The sequence below is a fragment of the Lissotriton vulgaris genome, chromosome 3_1, assembly GCF_964263255.1.
Source record: "Lissotriton vulgaris chromosome 3_1, aLisVul1.2, whole genome shotgun sequence".
In the NCBI taxonomy this organism is placed as follows: Eukaryota; Metazoa; Chordata; class Amphibia; order Caudata; family Salamandridae; genus Lissotriton; species Lissotriton vulgaris.
In genome coordinates this window covers 1,029,668,776-1,029,689,750 of record NC_141689.1, presented here as the reverse complement: position 1 = coordinate 1,029,689,750, position 20,975 = coordinate 1,029,668,776, and the positions used below count along the sequence as shown (strand labels likewise).

The following is a 20,975-nucleotide window of genomic DNA, read 5'->3' as shown; positions in this document are numbered from 1 at the left end:
TCTGAGGTTACTGCTTCAATGGGGTGTTCCTGCCTTTAGATGGACTCCGTGTGAGTGTTTCTGACACTGTGCGCGTCACTGTGTGCTTTAAATGGCAGCCAGGTCTTCTATGCGCAGTGCAGTGTACCACTGAGCACTATGGCTTCAAGACATGCTTCACAGGAATGCTGTCTGAGTTCTTCTAAGCAGGAAATATACACAGTAGCGCTATGACTTGGCAAACTTTGATAGTATGAATTGTGTAAGAAACCAGTACTCCATGTGCACGTCGTTTTAAAAAGACACAATACTCTTAACAACAGTTAGCACTGCTTTGTGAGATGTATGCTTCTGTTCAGCCGGCATTCACTGTGGGGCTCTCTGCTCGGTGCTGAGCACTTCTTTTGTGCTCCGTTTCCCAGCGCTTCACGACCAACTCATGGCATTAGTAAGAAGTTAGCACAGAGTTCGCAAAGTGGTTTTGTGGTCGTGATAGAGGCTACCTTGCACTGACTGTGCAGCACCAAGCACGCCCGGAGCGTTGCATTGTTACATATATGGACTGCTGTAAAACTTCCCGTATTAGTACAATGTCCAAACAACCGTCTTGTTTTCTATGGGAAGGCTCTCTGTTGTCACAGTGCTCATTTTCGGAGATGGCGCCACAGCGCCGAGCACGGAGGAAGCAAAATGTATACGTGAGGTCGATGGTTGGAAATGTTTGTAAAACCCTTTCAAACCAGACATGTGGCGCAACGGTCAGAACTGCAGACTTTGGAACTGAGAAGCCAAGTTCCAGCCTTGGCGTCTGCTCAACACCCTGTGATTCTAGGCAAATCACCTACTCCCCGTGCTTACCAGAAATGTGTTTTATTGTATGAAACTTGAAATTGACTGCAAAGCGCCGAGCACATTACATCAGACTCATGAAAGCCTAACTGAAATAAGTTTCTATTTCATGATTACATGTTATAATCAGTACATATTTAGTATTACATTTCGACTGTCACCTTTTTAGGTCTCGCCGAGCTAGCGTTGCATATGACATGTGGGCCTCCTTCACGAGTGGCCCATTCATTCCAATGGGGGAGGGGTAATGGGCCCATCAGGATTGTACATTTTGCTGAATTAACGCAGCTCCATGATCTTTCATCCGAGATTTCACCTGCTGCAATTAGTCAAGGTATACAGGTTTAATACCTGGGAAAATATGCTGAAATCGACACAGTAAGTCCGATTTCCACATATTTCCCCAAAACGTGTAAATTCAGAAATATAAATGCAATTATCGGGACCTCTGAGAGCAGTAATTCTAGAGTGGAGAAGTGATGTACTCTCTCTGGTCTGCAGTAGTCCACAGGCTCCTAATAGGAGGTGAATTGAACGGTAATGCTCTGCATCTGTTTTACTTTGTTTGAAAGCATGGCATTAGTATTTCTACGGTCGTACTTTAAATTTTACATGCTGTGCCATATCTCTAGGATTTCTGTGGCGCCTCTATGCTAGTGCTCTGGTACTTAATGGCCCAAGTCTGGTACAGTATTTCCGATGGTAGTGATCTGAACTGTCACTGTGGTCTGTTGTTACTGTGCCAGTGATATGGAAGTTATTCAGATGTTGCCACTATTTTCCAAGACGTTGTATTTCTGTGGTATTCTGTCGGTAATCCTTTGGATGAGGCACACAGCGGCTCACAGGGCGGTATTTGTGTGGTATTCCTGCCGTAATGCTGAGAATGTAGTACATGATTCATATAATAATTGTGTTGTATACATATGGTAATGCTGTGGCATACAATAATTAAAATTAAGACACTGGCGTGGTACACACTTTACTTAAAGCGGTTAAAGTATGTAAATGACAATGGCTTTTATTTATCTGGTTTGAAAAACAACACATAAATAAAAGTCATTGTCATTTACAATGCCAATAGATTAAACTCTCGCAAATGAGAGACCTGTTGCATTGCAAATGCTGGTTACTGTTCAGTTCCCAGACAATACGACAAATATTGAATGCAGTTTCCCATACGTTGTAAAACACATACAGAGCGAATATTTACAAGTTCAAAACTGCCCCGATTTACAGAATTTTGGTCACATTTTTAGATGTCTGGTTTGCCAATGGGGCCATTTTTGTTTGGTGCCTGGGCCTATCTTCTGTCCCAGTGCGTCCCTCTTAAGAACAACAACACACTTATTGGGAACTCCTCTAACAATCATTAAAATAGAGAATGATTTTTAGGTTTGGCTTGACTGCACTGCCGTCGCTTGACTTGTGAGATCAAATGAAGAACTTTATGAAGTGCTACTGAGAGAGGGATTTTGTCTTCCCTTATGTTGATCTTTCTTCCAACAGCATTTACTTTGGAAGAATTTGTTTGCTTCCGTGTGAAAAACAGTGCTTATATTGCACTTTGTCTTATTCAAAATGGAATTGATTATAGATCCGAGCCAGTAATGTGAGATGCCATTGGTCTGATCTGTTTAGTATGGAAAGTAACATCAAAGACATCTGGTCTCCCTTACTTATCGTGAAATTCTCATGTTAAAGGAAATAGACCTTTATGGGTTGATTGTTATTACACTTGGAGGCGGGCAAGCAAACACATTAACAGGCAGAGCCGAGCCGAGGATCTGGTTCTGATCTTAAAGCGGTGCATGAGCTGAGCCCTGATCATGTTTGATATGTAAATCATACAACAAACATCATCTAAAATAATGTCTATTGAAAATTCAAAAAAGTTTATTTCTTTAACATGCAGAAGGTTTGACATTAGTTTGTCAAATGAGAGTACTGTACTTAGAAGCACTTTATTAAAAGTGATAGTTTTTCAATAGGAACCATTAGTGAACTAAGAGGCAAAATAATTGTCGTGTAAACTGGGTACATGGCCCAGATTATTCTATAGCAACTTTCTAGTCTATTACATCAAACACACTAGTTTTTGTACTGCTGGTATTGATATTGATATTGATATTGAAATGTATTTGTAGAGCGCTCGTTCGCCCGGAGGCTTCATGGCGCTATAGACAGGGACACAACACATCAGACAGAGGAAGCATAGAGGAGCTCAGCAGAACGCTTGGGAAAAGAGCCATGTTTTGAGGGCGTGTCTGAAGCTGAGAATGTTTCCACAGGTTTTGAGGTGAAGAGGAAGGGAGTTCCAGAAGGCGGCCGCAAGATGGTCAAAGCAGCAACCTCCAAGACGCTTCCTTTTGTAAGTAGGGACAGTCAGAAGGTGTTTATGCATAGAGCGAAGATTCCTGGAGGGGTCATATTTTTTGAACAGGTCTCTGATGAATAGGGGGCCAGATTGGTGTAAGGACTTAAATAAGATACATCCGGTCTTAAAAGCCACCCGTTGCTCAACAGGCAACCAGTGTAGTTGTTTTAGGCCCGCTCTGACAGACTGCCTCTTAGGTAGGTTAAGAATGAGTCTGGCTGCCTGGTTCTGAATCAACTGGAGGCGTTTTAACTCGCCAGCCTGGAGCCCAAGGTAAAGACTATTAGAAAAATCCAGTCTAGACAGAACCAGGGAGATGACAATCTGAGTGAGCGCCTCCAGAGAGAAGAAACGAGCAATTTTCTTAATTTTCTTCAGCTGAAATAGACTGGAGGACACCACTGCGCTGACCTGCCTTTTCAGAGAAAGATCTTCGCTAAGAAAAATTCCAAGGCTCTTAACTGAGAGCGATTTAGATGGTGGGGCTCCCATGCTGGCTGGCCAAAAGCCAGGGTTCCAGCTGAGTGCACTCTGCCCAGGCAAAACCAGCTCAGTCTTGCCAGGGTTGAGCTTCAGGTGACTGCAGCTCATCCAGCTCAGGATGTGAGACATGGTGTTTTGAAACACTACCACTGAGTCCTCGGTGTTTAAAGGAAAGATGAGCTGCAGGTCATCTGCGTAGTTGAAGATGGTGACTCTGGTGTTCCTAAGGGAGTACAGCAGGGGGCGTAGATATAAATTAAAAAGTAGCGGTGACAAAGAAGAGCCCTGAGGGACTCCGCAGGTGGTAGGGATAGTGGGGGCCGTAAAGGGGCCCAATCTCACGGATTGGGTGCGGCCAGTAATGAATGAGCGAATCCAGCTCAACGCAGGACCTCTGAGACCGGCCTGTTCGACACGGTTGACCAAGATGGTATAGTCAACCGTGTCGAATGCCGCTGATAGATCTAATAACACCAGAGCCTGGTGGATCCCCTCGTCGGCATTCCGCCTCAGAGTGTTCTGAACTGAGACGATGACTGCTTCAGTAGAATGAAGAGGGCGGAAGCCAGCCTGGTTAGGCGCAAGGTAGTGTGATTCTTCCAAAAATTGGGACATGCTGTCACAAACATGGGCCTCCAATATTTTGGCACAGTACGGCAGCAAAGAAATAGGCCTGTAATTGAGGGGATCTGATGGATTAGCCCCTGCTTTTTTCAACAAAGGGATGAGGAGAGCTTTCTTAAAACTGGCAGGGACCAAGCCCTGTAAGAGAGATCCATTCATCATGGAAAGCATGCTCTCAGGGATAGCGGTTCCCACTTCCCGCAGGATGTAGGGAGGGCAGATGTCATCAGGGGAACCAGATTTAACTTTAAGGAGGAGCTTGGATAAACAGACAGCGTCAATGGGGGGAAACGATTCCAGGGTAAAAGGATTGTAGTAGGTGTCAGCCGGGGAAGAGGGGGGTGAGGTGGTGGGAATACTTTGCTTTATGGTGCAAATCTTATTAAAAAAGAAGGTATTTAGTGTGTTGCAGAGATCCTGGGTGGGAGCCACAGCTAGGGAGGTTCTGTCACTGCCACTAAGACTCTCCACAATTTTGAATAAATCTCTGGATTTATTGTGTGATTGAAGAATTTGCTCGGAGAAATAGTCAGATTTGTGCTTCTGTATGAGTTTCTGGTACTCCTTTCGTGCCCTACAATAGTCAGCCTTGTCGGATTCTGAGTACGCCAACCGCCACTTACGCTCCTTCTGACGAACTTTCAGCTTTAGAGCTTTAAGATGAGGTGTAAACCACCTATGAGCATCATGGGTACGGGAGCGAGGAAAGTTGGAACAGGGAGCGTGAGCATTAGCAGCCAGAAGTAGCCAGCTGGAAAAGGCTTCTTCGTTCCCCTCAGTATCCTGATCAAATAGGGGGAGGGATGAAGTTAAGGAGTCAATGAAGGCAGGGAGGTCAGCATGCTTCCAGAGTCTAACTTTCCCTCCTTGCTGAGGCGGCTGTTTCCTGTTCTCAGTGATGGTAATAGAGAAATCAATCAGAAAATGGTCCGACCAGATGCATGGGGTGATAGAGTTGACAGTAAGAGGAATATCCTGCGACCAAATCTGGTCGAGACTGTGTCCTTTTTTATGGGTGGGGAGGTGTATCTGCTGGATGAGATTCATGTCCGAAAGAGTTTCCTTCAGAGCGGCTGCCTGCCCAACCAGCTCAGCAGAGTCCAGCCAAAGGTTGAAGTCACCCAACAGCACAATTTTCCTATGACTAATTATCAAAGGGGCCAAGGATTCTGCTAAAGATGCAGCAAATGTAGGCATGCTTAGGGGAGGGCGATAAATGAGGACCATAAGTAAGGATCCACTGTTAGTGTCCATCCTAAAGATCATGTTATCCGATCCTATAAGATCGAAAGATGGAAGAAGGGAGAAGATATGTTTTTTTAAGATAATCGCAGCGACTCCTCCACCCCTTTTATTGGCAGGTCTATCCTCATGCAAAATATAATAGTTGGAAGGGACTGCTGCCAAGATGTCAGGTAGGGAGTCGGCGTTCAACCAGGTCTCCGTGAGGAGTAAAATGTCTGGTTGCTCGGCCTGGAGTAAAAGAAATATGTCCATGTGATGCTTCACCATGGACCTGGTGTTTAGATAAAAACATTTAAAGGTTGTCTCAACCCCCGACGAGGGTACTGAAATAGCAGAAGGGTTGAGACACGTAGAGGGGTCAGCCATAAAAATAGGACGTAGAATGCCATAAGTAGCAGCACGCTTTAGGACATACGCGGGTAAGGCGGGCCCAGTGTCGTCTATGGGACGGAGACGTAGCAGTTCAGGGGAGGAATAGGACAGTATTTGACCGGGGGTTTTGGCCCCGGGCCCCGGTCTGCCGCGGACGGGCGCAGACGGGCTCGACTTATGCGCGACTTCGGCGCGCATTCGTCGCGCCCGCTGCGCTCGTCCGCTGCGCTCCGATATACACATTGGTTATGTAGCCTCTGTCTTGGGGGGACTAGACCGCTAAATCCGGTCCAGCCCTACCCAAGATGGCGGCTCGCCTCACCCTCCACGCAAACGGCACCAGCCGCGATGGAACAGGGCGGGCAGCAACAGGTAAGTCAGTGCGTTTAAATCAGGGTTATTTAAACAATGATTATCACATTAAAATTGACGTTTTTAAAATTTTCCAAGCGCTGGCGCCACAATCGCGCCAGAGCACCAGTAATTGCTGTCCTTTACTGCGCGTTGTTTAAAATATATCACAAAGTCCCAGAGAGAGCCAGGCAGCTGCCACCAGCCTAGAATTCTCGGTAGGCTCTGTGCCGGGGATTGTTTTGTAGCCTCTGTCTTGGGGGGACTAGACCGCTAAATCCGGTCCAGCCCTACCCAAGATGGCGGCTCGCCTCACCCTCCACGCAAACGGCACCAGCCGCGATGGAACAGGGCGGGCAGCAACAGGTAAGTCAGTGCGTTTAAATCAGGGTTATTTAAACAATGATTATCACATTAAAATTGACGTTTTTAAAATTTTCCAAGCGCTGGCGCCACAATCGCGCCAGAGCACCAGTAATTGCTGTCCTTTACTGCGCGTTGTTTAAAATATATCACAAAGTCCCAGAGAGAGCCAGGCAGCTGCCACCAGCCTAGAATTCTCGGTAGGCTCTGTGCCGGGGATTGTTTTGTAGCCTCTGTCTTGGGGGGACTAGACCGCTAAATCCGGTCCAGCCCTACCCAAGATGGCGGCTCGCCTCACCCTCCACGCAAACGGCACCAGCCGCGATGGAACAGGGCGGGCAGCAACAGGTAAGTCAGTGCGTTTAAATCAGGGTTATTTAAACAATGATTATCACATTAAAATTGACGTTTTTTAAAATTTTCCAAGCGCTGGCGCCACAATCGCGCCAGAGCACCAGTAATTGCTGTCCTTTACTGCGCGTTGTTTAAAATATATCACAAAGTCCCAGAGAGAGCCAGGCAGCTGCCACCAGCCTAGAATATACTAGGTATACTGAACTCACATATTTGAAAGTGTTTTAATATATGATAATGAAGAAAAAGAGTTTTGGTGAAATAAAATATTTGCCTAAAATCACACAATGCCCAGAATCATAGGCTGTTGAGCTGATGCAGGGCCTGAAACCTGGTTCCCCAGTTCTAAAGTTGACAGCTCTGTCCGTAATGCCACATCCGGGGTACAGAAAAGGAAGCAGGCAGAAGCCATATAAAAGCTGTGCTTGAGGTTCCAATAGGACTCGAGCGGAGCCAGGTTTCTGGCTAGAGCTTTCAGTGGTTCACCCACCTCTAATTTCACTGTGGTGAAGTCTGCAAACTTGAGATTTACATAGTATCCAAGAGTATTCATGCCAGCTATTCCCTTTGAGAAAGTCTCAAGGTAGAAAATGTGTACTCAAAAAATCCTTGCTAGGCCCATTTAGGAGGGGTTGTATATTGTGTGCCAACTGTAATTTTATACCTTATTGTCCTTTTTTTACTCTGCCAAATAGTTGCCTTTCGAGAAATGTTATTCTCTATGCAGTTGGCCTGCGCTGGTTTTAGAGCCAAGACAACAATAAAGGCTATTGACACCATTTTTTCATTCAATTAAGTTATGTCACTTATATTAGATTTCATACGCACTTATATTAGATGCCAAATGTCTAGTCTGTTTATTATTAACAGTTATGACAAAATAGGCCTGACTCATTGTAAGTATACATGAAAATAACATGGACACTTGCTTTATGAATTGCAATTTTTACTTTTAATTTTCTTCTGAAGACTATTTTAGTTTTTTAGTCAGTTTTTGTTTTGTGCATGGTAATACAAAAAGGTTTATGTACATTTATATACAAACATGAAAAAACATGAAAAACAAATGGGTATGTACAATAAATCAAACAAATTCACAAGCAACACATTCTTGGCCATCCATTCATACTACTCCACATCCATACTGGTCCCGGTGTCAAAAGAACCTATATATACAAAGCATGAAAAGTCTTTTTCTAGTCATTTTTTAAATGTGAATTTGTTTGATTTATTGTACATACCCATTTGTTTTTCATGTTTTTTCATGTTTGTATATAAATGTACATACACCTTTTTGTATTCCCATGCACAAAACAAAAACTGACTAAAAAACTAAAATAGTCTTCAGAAGAAAATTAAAAGTAAAAATTGCAATTCATAAAGCAAGTGTCCATGTTATTTTCATGTATACTGTTTTCTCTAGTTGGTTTTGAAAAATAAGTTCCTCAGCACTGGCAAGTGTTTTGTTTCTTCAGGTAATATTGGCTCAGCCTTGCTGAGTTTAGGAGTCAAGACCCTTTTTATTGTCTATCATTGTAAGTGGCATCTGTTAGAGTTCGTAGGACTTTGAGAGTTCTTTGTTATTGCACTGTAGTAAAGCCTGTAGACAGGTATTTTGATACACTGAAGCTCAAGATTGCTCTAGTAAACAAAGGTTTTGATGTTGGTTTGTCGTAGCTTTAATGTTGGAATACACTGTTATTCTGTGCACACCTATAAACTAACATGTTTAAATATATTTATTAACTCCTTTCCAATCTGTTCCTAAACTGGAAAAGGTTGGAAATGTACTCCTGACAAATGCAGGTGGAAAACCTAATTTAGGGTGGGAAAGAAAGGGGTGTAGGAAAAGTGCATTTGCAATCTTTCAGCGAATATTTGCATGAAGAAATATGCATGTACATATTTGCTCATGCAAAAATGGAATACACAAAATTTTATTAAGAGCACCGTTTCCTTCTTCTGTACCCCCTCTGAATTCCTGAAAGTCGGAAATCCGCACTGATGCAAGTACATATGCCTAGAGGTGCACTTATGACTCCTTTAAAAATTGCCCCCCTAATTTAGTTTCATTTGGTTTTACTCTGACATAGATCAAAAATGTTCTGCTAAATGATGCCTAGGAAAAATTGTCTTTAAAATTGCACAGTTTAGCAAATCATTTGTTATGGTTTGCAATTTATTTGTGTGCATTTTATTTTGAAAGCAATCAATCAACAAACTTGCTTTCTTGCTTATCCCTGTATTTGCATATAATCTGAGGGCTTTTTAAATAGCCTCAAATCGTTACATTTTGAAAACATTTTCATGTTTTTTCTTTACTAGAACCACTGTCACTGCATGTTTTTTTAGCTCGCCCTAATAGTAAAAGCTTTGCAGTAATGATTCATATATACACATTTGAATAACTTATACACATAGACATAAACTAGGGCTGCACTTCGCACTACGCGAGTACGCGTAGCACTACGCGAACTGCGTAGTAGCATGTTCGCACTGTGCAAGATGCCGTTTTCAATGATTGCACAGTGCGACCAACCATCCGGCACTGTGCAATCATTGAAACTGGCATCTTGCACAGTGCGAGCTGTAGTTTTCTGCCGCTCGAGATTTTTACTCGCGCTGCAGCTTTCTCAACGCAGACTGGTAGTTTCTCATCGTGAGCGGTCGCGAGCATACGCGACCACTCGCAATGGAAAATCCGACCTCCCCGCGTTGAGAATCTCGCAGGGAGGTTTATTTTCCAAGCTTGCCAAACTTGATGTTGCTGATCGCGAACGAGGAAAAAGTCTCGCCAGGATGTAATTTTGCTTGCTCGCAGTCGCCAACTTGACGTTGAGGACCACGAGCAAGCAAAAAATGACTTCTGCAAACTTCACGAGTGTAGCGTAGTGCTTCGCCCTGGCCTAATATAAACCATAACCTGGTGCCAGTTAGTTATTTTTCACAAATCCATACAGTGGTGTAAACTGGCAGCCAAAGAGTTTGTGTTGTAGTGGGGGGAGGGTTGGGCCATCGGGTCCAGTGGACCAAATAAACATGAAAACTTTGTTACCTTTGCCACCACACCATCTGACAAAATAGGAATTCAGTACCACCTCATTAAAGGTGGATTGTTATTCACTGTTGCAAAGCCTATAGACCGGTATTTTGATACACACAAGCTCTGATAGTACCATTGTAGGCCACAATTGCAGCTGGTGAAGTGTTCAAGTGGTGGCACATACAATTATTACTTTTATTGTTAGTGAGTAAAGCTTTTTCCGAGCGAGGAAAGACTAAAGTTGGTTTTATTGTATAAACACTGTTCTCAAATGCTATGACCTGCACATGCATCTTTCGACTTTTCCCAATCCGAAAAAACATGCGTGTTTGCTAAGAACAAAAGCAATAATTTCATGCATGCCTTCTTTAATACCTCGCTAGCTGCCATTGTAGGCAAGTGGTTTGCTGGTGGTTACCCACCTATCCACTCCCTAACCCCTGACGTCAAAAAAATATTTGTTATGTGAGAATTTGTGTAGCCCTTTTAGAAGGAGTTCTATTTTGTTTTGCCTACTTTGTGCATATTTGTAATTTTATAGTGTAATACCTGATGGTTCCATCATGAAAAAGCTTATGCTCAATATTGTATGCCCGATTGGGTTATGAGACAAGCAAATGATAAAGGCTACAGAACTTATTGGTTAATTTGGAAACGTTTTGTCGATTGTCCTAGAACTGATCTGTTTATAATGAAAAGTTACAACAAATGTGTCAAGACTGGCCTATTTATAATGAAAAACCTGTGTTAAATACATTAGGCCTTCAATGATGGATTGTAATGTGTTAAAAGCTTTATCAATGTTTACCGTTGCAAGACGGCTGCCACTTTGCTTCCAATCATGGATGCACTGTGGGAATTTTAAGACAATTATAAAATATGCACAATAGCATTCTAAGATGTCGACCTACTGTAATGTTTAAAATTGAACTTTTTTTCATTGACACTATAAACCCCCCACATTTACTTAGCTGCATTTTTTTCTACTTATCTTGTGTATGTGTGTTTTTTAGGTCGAGCCTAGGCAGCGTGCATGCGCTGTCTGCAGGACATGTTTTCTCCTCTATCGGCTTTTGGCATGCTCATGAATTTCCATTTGTTCATTGCTGTGCCATTTAGAAATCCGGGTATTTTTAGTGGGTCACGCCCAGGCGATTTCACTCATTTTTTGCTTGTGTTGGCCATCCCAATATGTCTGTGGTTCCTCCTGGTCATCCTGATCTGTCTTTTTATTTTGTAGGCTATCAACATCTTTTTAGGCCTTCTGGCCGTTTCACGGAGCACCCACAAAGTGGCAGTTTCTGTCTGGTTTCTGTTGAGCTATGTCAATAGCTCTAACTAAATAAAATGCGAGACTTTATGCATTTCTAATGCTTGTTACTGATAGGTGAGTGGGTGAATGCCAGATTGAGTCCGTGGATGGACCAATAAATACCTAAGTGTAAGGAAGAGTGACAGACTGCATATATGATGAGTTATTTAGTGCCTAAACTCACCAGCATTCGAGACACTTTCTGTTATTACCCAAACCCATGAATATTACCCATGCTTTCTTTTCTTTTGGGGGTAGAGATCAACAGTCCGTGTGGTTCTCTGACAAGTAATAGATCACTTTTTTTATACCCCTCTGCCCTTACCAAAAAAAACTTATGTGAATACCTATGCCTTCAAGGCTATTAAAAAGAAAGTGAAGATAACCACGAAGTTACCTGGATAAAACAATGTTCTACAAAGCAAACCCTGCTACAGAAAAACATTTATTCTCCGTTGAAATAATTAAAGGCAAAGCCTGTGTTCAGAAATCCTGCACAAACACACAGCCGAAACTAAACTAAGGGGTCAACTACCCTTATGCAGCATTCTATTCTATGAAGCTTTTTTATCTACCTAACAGTTATTCCCCTGTCTAATACTGTATGCCTATGGATGTTTTTTAAAATATATTTTATTATTCTACCTAAATTTAACAGAATGATCTACATTATTCTTTTATGAGACACTAACTCCATGGATAGTATTGTGACTGTGTAACGTGGTTAAAGGCTTCCAGAGTTACAATGATGTAATGAAATGGACAGTAAATGTTGATTCCTTTGTAATAAACACTCCACTCCAGTAAACTATTAACAGTTCTGATTTCCCTGAAGAAATGTTTCCCAACAGGAAATTGGTATTGCCTGTGTATACTTTTATATACAGAGTTACACACATTTTTTCTTTAGATTTATTGTTACCCAGCATTATTCTTCTCAAAGAGCACTTAATCAAGACAAGGGCCACAAATACCTGCACCTTCTTGCTCACCCACTAATCCCATTCCCTTGCAGCTGAGTTGGATCTGTGTACACTTTTTAACTGCCTTCTTGGGCTGTGATGCTGAAGGGTGTGTTTTCACTGCTTCTTTGCTTGGAGATTTGGTATACAGTTATTCAGACTGGCATAAGGTATTCTATGATCTACATTTGATCTGGCTCCCTAAAGGGAACTTGCACTTGCAAAGCAAGTAGATCTTACCTTTAAAAGCCATTAGCTCACCTTTTAGTTTTGCAAATTCTTGTTGCTGGTCCTGAACTGCATTGGCAAAAATGAAAACGATCATTATGCATGCACATGTGTGCGTCATCACGCGGTGGTGGCCATTTTACTTTTAATTTACCATTCTAAGGTTGTCGCTACCCATCTTAGAGTTATAAAGTGCACAAAACGCGCATTACAGAGAAAGGAGCTGCCTATTAGCAAATTACATCTGCTTTGTCTTCAGGAAAAAAGAGAACACAAAATTTAAATTGTAATTAAGAGAAATATCTAGGAGCGATGGTGGAGTAATGGGGAAACAGTGGGAGCAACAATGAGCAGGGACGGGTGGGAGAGGAATGGAGAAGCTGGAGGTGATAGGAACAAAAAGCAAAGCAGAGAAAAGTGACAGTCGTGTGGACCAACATGGAGAGCGATGGCTTGGGGATGTGAAGGGGGGAGCGGCACATGAGAAAGCAAGCAAGGAAACAGATGCACTGCCATGGAGTACTGATATACAAAAGTAGTGTCCGCATGTCAACCATGGAAAATACAGGTCATCCAGTCAAAAAAATAGTAAACCAGCTATGCTCCTGGGGAGGGACAAACAGAAGACGAGGAAGGAAAACCATTGAGTAAGAAGCATCCAAATGGGATTATGTTATGTTAAATTTATGTAAAATGTTCCTTTAAAGCGCTCGTACACTGATTAGTTTCTTGGCGCTGACTCAGAAATTTTGCTGGAGCCTATGTAATTAGCAGTCAACCAACTAGTTATAAGCTTGAGTGAATAACCAGGTCTTAAGAAGCCTGCGAAAGGTAACAAATTCAGTGCAGGTTCTAATATCTAAGGGGAGTGTATTCCAAAAACTGGGTGCCAATACTGCAACCCTGCAACCGCCTATTCGTTTCCGTTTATAAACGGGAAATGTTAAGAAATTCTTATAGGTAGAACGTAGGCTCCGTGTAGGTAAGTATTTCTGGACAAGCCTAGATATGAATTTAGGGCTAGCACCATACAAGGCTTTAAAAACGAGACAACCAACTTTGAACGCACATCTTTGCGGGATGGAGAGCCAATGTAGCTCCTTCAGAGTAGGCATGATGTGTTCCCATCTAGGTTGTTGGGAAATCAGCCTCGCAGCTTGATTCTGAACCATCTGCTATCTTTTTTATGAGGTAGAGTGGAATGCCAAGTAAAGAGAGTTGGCATAATCCAGATGGGATATTACCAGGGCTAGTACCACCTGGATTAAGGCTTCACGAGTAAGTAGTCTCCTAATCTTCCTTATCTTCCTCAATTGGAAGAAACAAGTAGAGTTCACAGCTCCTATCTGGGACTTCATAGTAAGATCACTATTAATGATCACTCCCAAGCTTTTGGCTGAGTAAGAAGGATTAGGTGGAGATCCTAATTCACTTGGCTAAAAATGTGCATTCCAGGGGTTCAAAGAACCACCTATCAGAACCACTTCTGTTTTATCAGGGTTCAGTTTTAACTGGTTTTGGTTCATCCAGTCACGTATATGTAACATTGTTGCCTGAAATTCAGATATCGAATCAGATGAATTATTGATTGAGAACACCAGTTGCAGATCGTCCGCATAATTATACGTGCACACCCTCCTATCTTTCAAGGAGTGCAGCAAGGAAAGAATATAGAGATTAAACAGGTGGGGGACAGTGAGGAGCCCTGTGGCATTCCACATATTGTTGCCATTTTGGGTGCAGAGAATTGTGAAAGCCGCACTGACTGAGTGCGTTCCTCGAGAAATGACTTAACCCAATTGGATGCTATCCCTTGAAAACCAGCCGTCCTGACATGGTCAATCAAAATACTATGATCCACCGAGTCAAAAGCTGCAGACAAATCCAGCAGCACCAAGGCATAGGGGGGGCCCATGTCCGCCTTCTTTCTGAGCATATCCACTACAGTAAGTATTACTGTCTCAGTAGAATGTGCCGGGCGGAACCAGCCTGGTTAGAATCAAGATACTCAGACTGCTCAATGAATGTACAGAGACATTTGGCCACATAGGATTCCAATATTTTGGCCAAATTAAGGAGCAGGGATATAGGCCGATAATTGTCCAGGGCCCCAGGATCCGCACCTGATTTTTTTTAGCAAGGGGACAACTATTGCTTCCTTAAAAGCTTTCAGGACCCAACCCTTTGTTAATGAGTCATTGAGGAGAGCCAAAGCTGGTCCGGGTAAGGTAATAAAAATTTCTCTTAAAATGTGAGGCGGGCAACTATCTGTAGGTGATCCTGACTTTACTTTAGACAAAAGGTCCAAAAAGGTCTGATTATCAATTGCTGGAAATTGCTCAAAAGAGCAAGAATTTTCCAACATAGAGGGCGAGCCCTGGAGAACAGGACAACAGGGAATACTGGCTTTTATTTTCAAAATGTTATCAATGAAGAATGAGTTGAGAGAGTTACAAAAAGCTTGGCTTGGAGTAGATTTTAATGTAACTCTATCCAGATTGGATAATTCATTCACACCGGCAAATATCTCTTTAGATTTATTCGAAGATCTCATAATGTTTGAAAAAAAATAAGCTGCTTTAGCCGAAATAATTTCTTTTTGATACTCTTTCAATTGCATCAGGTATCTCTCTTTTTTGTCAAGGGAATAATTAGTTCTCCATTTCCTTTCAGTTTGACGAAGTACTAATTTTTGATCTTGTAAGTCTGGAGAAAACCATTTTTGTGCCTCATGGCGTCTTGCTAGCCGAATGGTTTTTAATGGGGCATATTCATTACTGGCCATGGTAAGCCATGCTGTGAGGTTTCTCTCACTTGAATTAATTATTGTATGATGAATGGAGACTGTATTGACAAGAAAGCCAACCATTGATCAGCAATAAGCTGATCCAAAGCCTACTCTAAGTATTGACATTACACATAATAGGTTTTATGATAACAGAATGTGAAAGTTGTCTGTAAGTGAGACCTAAAAATGAATGTAAGAGCTGTTTTCCTAGTTGTATTAAGATTTTACAGAAACGATTTAATATTTTCAACCAGTTTGTGTTTTTTGTCCTCTAAGATAGTGGACCCATGTAATCTGAAGCAGACAATTTTTTATGTTGTATCCAATTTTGTGCTAAAAAAGTTAGACCATCTATTTTTTTCCCTTTCAGCCCTAATCCAACTGCCTGTATTCAAGTCCTTCAGGAAGTGTCCATGTCTCGCTATATTCCCCATCCTACGCTTGTAGTGTCTGTTACACTTACTTCCGTAAGGACCGAAACTGGTATCAGCTTGAAAATGCCACAGCAGGTACAGATTATTAGCATTCTGCATGGAATATAGTTATATGGTGCAAAATGTTTTTGGAATGGAAAACCAAAGGTTTAGTCTTTCTCCCCTTTAAAATCTTAGTTCTTGTAATCCTGAACTAGCTGGGTGGTAGAAGAAATATCAGAGAGTAGGTAGTTTTGTGTGAGAATCTTCGTGCTTTAACATCTCACAATATAGCAATAAGTTCTCTGCAAACAGTTAAAACAAAAATTTTATGTAAAAACCAGTGTTTATTTTGCAAAAGATTAAGTTCCATGGTGCAAAGTGTTCTCAGAAACCTGATGGTGCTATCAAAGGTGTGGATGCTGACCAGCTATGCTGCGTAGTCTTACTTCCACGTATGCCTCTTAAATCCCCCATCAGACTTTGTCTCTTTATCTCACTCTTGTAGGTTATTTGTTTCATCCCTGCTTTCTCCCTTTGCCACTGTTTTTCTGCCTTACTCATCCTCCTCTTTCCCCCTTTTGTATATTTCTTTCTCTTTCTGTGGATCAGTCTGTTGAGGCAAAATAAATGCAAGACCCCAAAAGTGAGTGCTGGTGGGCCTTACCTGCAACCACCAGCTCAAATGAAAAGTTACATAAAACTGAAATGTTTAGTAGTTTACAGTAGAAGTGTCGAAAAGCAATGTTTAAAATGTATAAATGTTCAGACTTTAACCCTTCAACAGGAGTACATATAAAGGTATGCTTTTGATGGTTATTGCATAGAACCTGCACTACTTAATAAACCTTTTCCTTCTCTTAGGCCTGTGATGCAGAGAGCATTATGCTGAATCTTGCAGGGCAGCTCATCATGCTCCAGAGGGACCGCTCGGGCCCTCAGATCAGAGAGAAAGAGAGTAGTCCTACGCAACGAAAGCTTGTAAGTAGAGAGTTTTTTTCGATGACTTTCTTGTGTGTTTTGAACTACTGTTCTTAACTTGGCTGCCTTCCTAAAGTTGAAAGCTGGTGGGGGATTTGTCACTTTGTTCCTTCATTAGAAAGACATTATTCTTCAGACTCTTTATCTATGTGCAGTAATAGAAACACATGCTATACCAAGTGTGGTAACTGCCTCTACGCCAGCCCTCTCCCACGCTTCTTAACTCTAACTAGCATATCCTACTATTTCTACTTTCTGTGTTATCAATTAATGCCCTCTGATAATCTTAGGCTAGCTATTTAATGACTGAGATATGTATGCTTCTTTTCAGTGATTGAAACCTTTTCTAGCATGCCTTTTACAGTGGCATTAAGTTGGCATGTCCGTCCACAGATTTTTCTCCAGTGTTGTCAATGGGTTTATCACACTGAGCAGATTTGCTTTCTGCCTTAACACTAAGGTGATGGTAACATATGGCTTGCTCTTGGACTGTTCCATCTCGGGTCTAGTATTGCTTTAAGTTGCAAAAGATTGCTAGGGAAAAGAGTTTATATATAAACTGGTAACAATCCTGTAAGCCTTAAAAAGCTGATCCACACATGAGTGTCATGACATAATGTTATGTCAGAGTTATGCGTCACCTAATATTCTGGCTTTCCCATTGTAACATTCGGGATTTACGAAAAAGTTAGTGTTGTTCCCTCACACAAAAGAAATACATGAATCAGCAGAGATTCACTTGCTTGCATTTTTACTGAAGATTTTCTTTTTCATTTTCTTCTCAGAAGGCACTCCTTTGAGAGTGGGCTGATCTTCCACTGCTATGTGGGAACTCTTTTTTAATAATTTTACCACTACAGGAGAACCCATCACTTTCCAGGGCCTATTTGCAACACATTTTTTTATGGAAACACATTTATTTTTACTTTTAGGTCTGGCATTAGCCAAGACCTTGTGATTTTACTAAAGTTGTATGTTTAGTGTATTTAAAAGGGCTTTCAGTCACCTCTCTTGATCCATTGGTCTTTGTTGTGTAATTCACATTTTGCTTTCGCCCACAACAGCATGGGTTAGCCATCTTCAGCCTCTAGCTAACTTCACTTTGAGTGATTGCATTTAACCCTTTCACAAGGAGCACATCCACATGCAATGTAGCTCTCTTCAGTGCCAGTGTTTTCCAGCTTAATCAGTTCCTGTCTCCTGCCAATGCTGTTGTAAATGCCTTTTTAAGTGGCCTTTGTTTATTTGACTGTTGATTGTTCACATCATACCAGCAGCTCACATGTTCTATCTTTGCAACCCTGTATTTCAGTCATTTCCTCTTTCTTTCCTTATTTCCATCTTTCTATCCTCCTTGTCTTTGCTTTTTTGTTTCCTCTTCCTTTCTTATTTTCCTTGTCGCCTTCCTCTTTCTTTCCTTCTTTCCTTCTATCATCTTTCATTCTTGCCTGCCTCTTTCTTTGCATGTTGACTTTCTTTCTTGTCTTACTTTCTTTTATTTTGCTTTCCTCTTTATCTCTGGCCTGTCTTCATTTTTCTTTCTTGCCTTCATTTTGTCGTTCTCGCCTTCCTCTTACTTTCTTGTCTTCCTTTTTCTTTCCTTTTTTTTTCTCTTGCTCTTTTTTCCATTCCTTCTTTCTTTATTGCTTTGTTTCTCGAAAGCAAGAAGCTGGCTGCCAATGCCAGACCAGTTGCTTTTTTTAAGTCTGTGTTAGCCAAGACCATTTGATTTTACTAAAATTATATGTATAATAAAGTGAACTATAGAAGTTATCTGCCAGACCTAGTGTTAGCGTGTGGTTGTCATTCATATTTTTCTTCCAATCACTTCAGCATGCATCAAGGGGCAATGTGTCAGCTCACTTCGGCCTTTGGCTGACTTCACTGTGAGCTATGGCTTGCAGCCCTTTCACAAAGCGCGAATCCACACACAAAATAATTCCCTTCAAGTCCAGGGAGTACTATGGCAATGTGTGCTTTTTTTGAGACCAGAACAACATTTTTGCCTTTAGCCAATATTTTATTTATAGATTAAGAAGGCCCGGCGAGTTTCTGAACAATACATTTTTGCAGAAAAGCATGACAATCTAAAGCAAGATTTGCCAAATGTCTGGCAGCCAACGCCAAACCTATTGGCTTTGCCAATACTTTTTTGTTTGCTTGTTTCTTTATTAGAACAGATCTTCAAGATCCGAGATCTGCATTCAACAACATTTTCTATGGCAATGTCCGTGCATTAAATGTTGTTTATTGAACACGTCTGCCTCCGGTGTTCGTCCGCCCCTTTCCTTCCTACTCTTCCCTTTCTTGCCTTTTCCCTCCCCATCCACTCACTTTCTCCCAGTCTATTCCCATACATCCACTCTACTTCCTATTACACCCTTATGCCTTTTCATTTCCCCATCCACTTGCACTCTACTGTCTGCTTCTCTCTCACATGTTCCTCTACCTTTTCTGCAAATATTTAAAAAAAAAAAAAAATTGTGAGGATCTGACGTATGGGCACCGCTAGCAGGCCGCTAACTTCTCTGTATGTTCGATGCAACCCATGCATGTTCTTACTTTAACGTTCGAAAATTGCTTTTGCCCACCTTGGTGCGGCCAATTAATAAAAATATCACACTTGTGCACACAGGGAGGCATCCTAGAAAGCTTTTTATTGTACATTTCAAAGATAGCGTCTCTTAGCAGGTGTGGGCTGGCATCTGGAACAGTATTTCTGATTCAGTACTTTAAAAAGGTTCAAAGATGGCTGTGCATGATTGCCGATGAAGCAATTGCTGTCTTGAATTATTTTCTTAATTTTTAATAATTTACTACTCCAAGATGGCTGAAACCCAAATTTTCTCAGCAGTAAATTAATAATAAAGAATGAGTGATGCCAAAACAAGCTAGCATTGCCAATGCCAGTAGCTCTACACACCAGAAAACTCATATTGACTTTGCCACAGTTTGTTGTGGTGATGAAATAGGTTGTTAAATAAATATTAGGAAAACATTGAAAGATTTTTTGTCAGTGTGTAGAAGTTCCTCTCTGCCTCCCTTAATCAAAGTTTCAAAGGGTTTACTAGTATTTGATAAGTCATTGCCTTTGAAGCAAAGTTACAAGAACAGGAAATGCTTCCTGTGCATAAATGCTAAATGTGCATGACGAACCACTTGTTAGCATGAAATAATTAAAACAAGTGCAATTTGGTGTCAATATAAAATCAGCTTTGTTAGGGGAAGATAAATTAGTAAAGTTAGAATAGGGCATAGGTTCTTCACAAATTAAAACAACCAGATGTTGGTGAGGGACATTAATTGTGAACCGTTATGCTGCACTAGCATCAAGAGGCGAGACTGCATTGATACATAACAGTCCGAGTCATTACATTCAAAGGGAGAATGAGGTGCTTTAAAACCAATGTCATGGTCCTTTTTGTTTTTTGTCTTCTGGAGTCCTTGCTTAATTTGTTAACGTGGCTGATTATATCAGCTGGGATGCGGACTCTGAGTCTCTTCTTAACAGACACTTCGAAATGCAAAAAGGTAAAAAATAGGGTCTTGAAAAAACAAAAGGTTACTGAAGCTTGGCAAGATTTTGGCCATCCATTCAAATAAATCACATCTACCAAGATTCCAATGTTATATAGCAGCAACTACCAGCTACATGAGTATCATTATTGGTCTGTTTCGTCTGGGAGGGGAGATAGTGACAAGTAGGCTTCCAAAAAGCTAGCATTATCTTGCAATGACATCGTCTTAGTTGCTGGGTTCCATCACATTCAATTCACCTTCACAGGTGCACCAACTCCACTAAGCTCAAGGAGTGTTTCCTGTTCATTCGCATTTTTTATGTCTTTCTTGGAAATAGGGCTATGTGGCTAATAAAACAGCACACAAAAGAATAAAACATAGAAAAAAGTGATATATGGCCATATTAAACATTCTTGTACAAATTGCTTATACATAGGTTTCTACTATGTTGCTAAGCTTAATTGAGATTTTCTTGCGTTCCTGTACTGAGAATGTATCTCTCTTGCAATTTGGACTGGGATGTATGGCTAGCTTGATTACAGATGTTTGATAGGGGGTGGATGTGGTTTAGTTTGAAGTGAATATAGCCATTAGCAGCAAAAATAGTTGGAGGTCTTATTGTGACACTAAATATTTCTTCAGACTGACACCAGTTGACAGAAATTTGAACGCTGGCTTTTAGGTATTTCGTCAGGTGAACGTCAAAGATAACTACAGATACCTTTATGTTTA

The 20,975-nt window shown here is 41.4% G+C and overlaps 1 protein-coding gene across 2 annotated transcripts in view; it reads left to right on the top strand.

Moving 5' to 3' along the window:
* Positions 1 to 20,975, top strand: part of RIC1 (RIC1 partner of RAB6A GEF complex) — a 979,735-nt gene that overhangs the window by 750,619 nt on the left and 208,141 nt on the right. For both annotated transcript variants that reach the window (XM_086961422.1, XM_086961421.1), the window contains exons 17-18: positions 15,701 to 15,839; positions 16,608 to 16,724. In XM_086961422.1, coding sequence (XP_086817548.1) covers positions 15,701 to 15,839; positions 16,608 to 16,724 — 256 coding nt within the window. The remainder of the gene's footprint in view (positions 1 to 15,700; positions 15,840 to 16,607; positions 16,725 to 20,975) is intronic.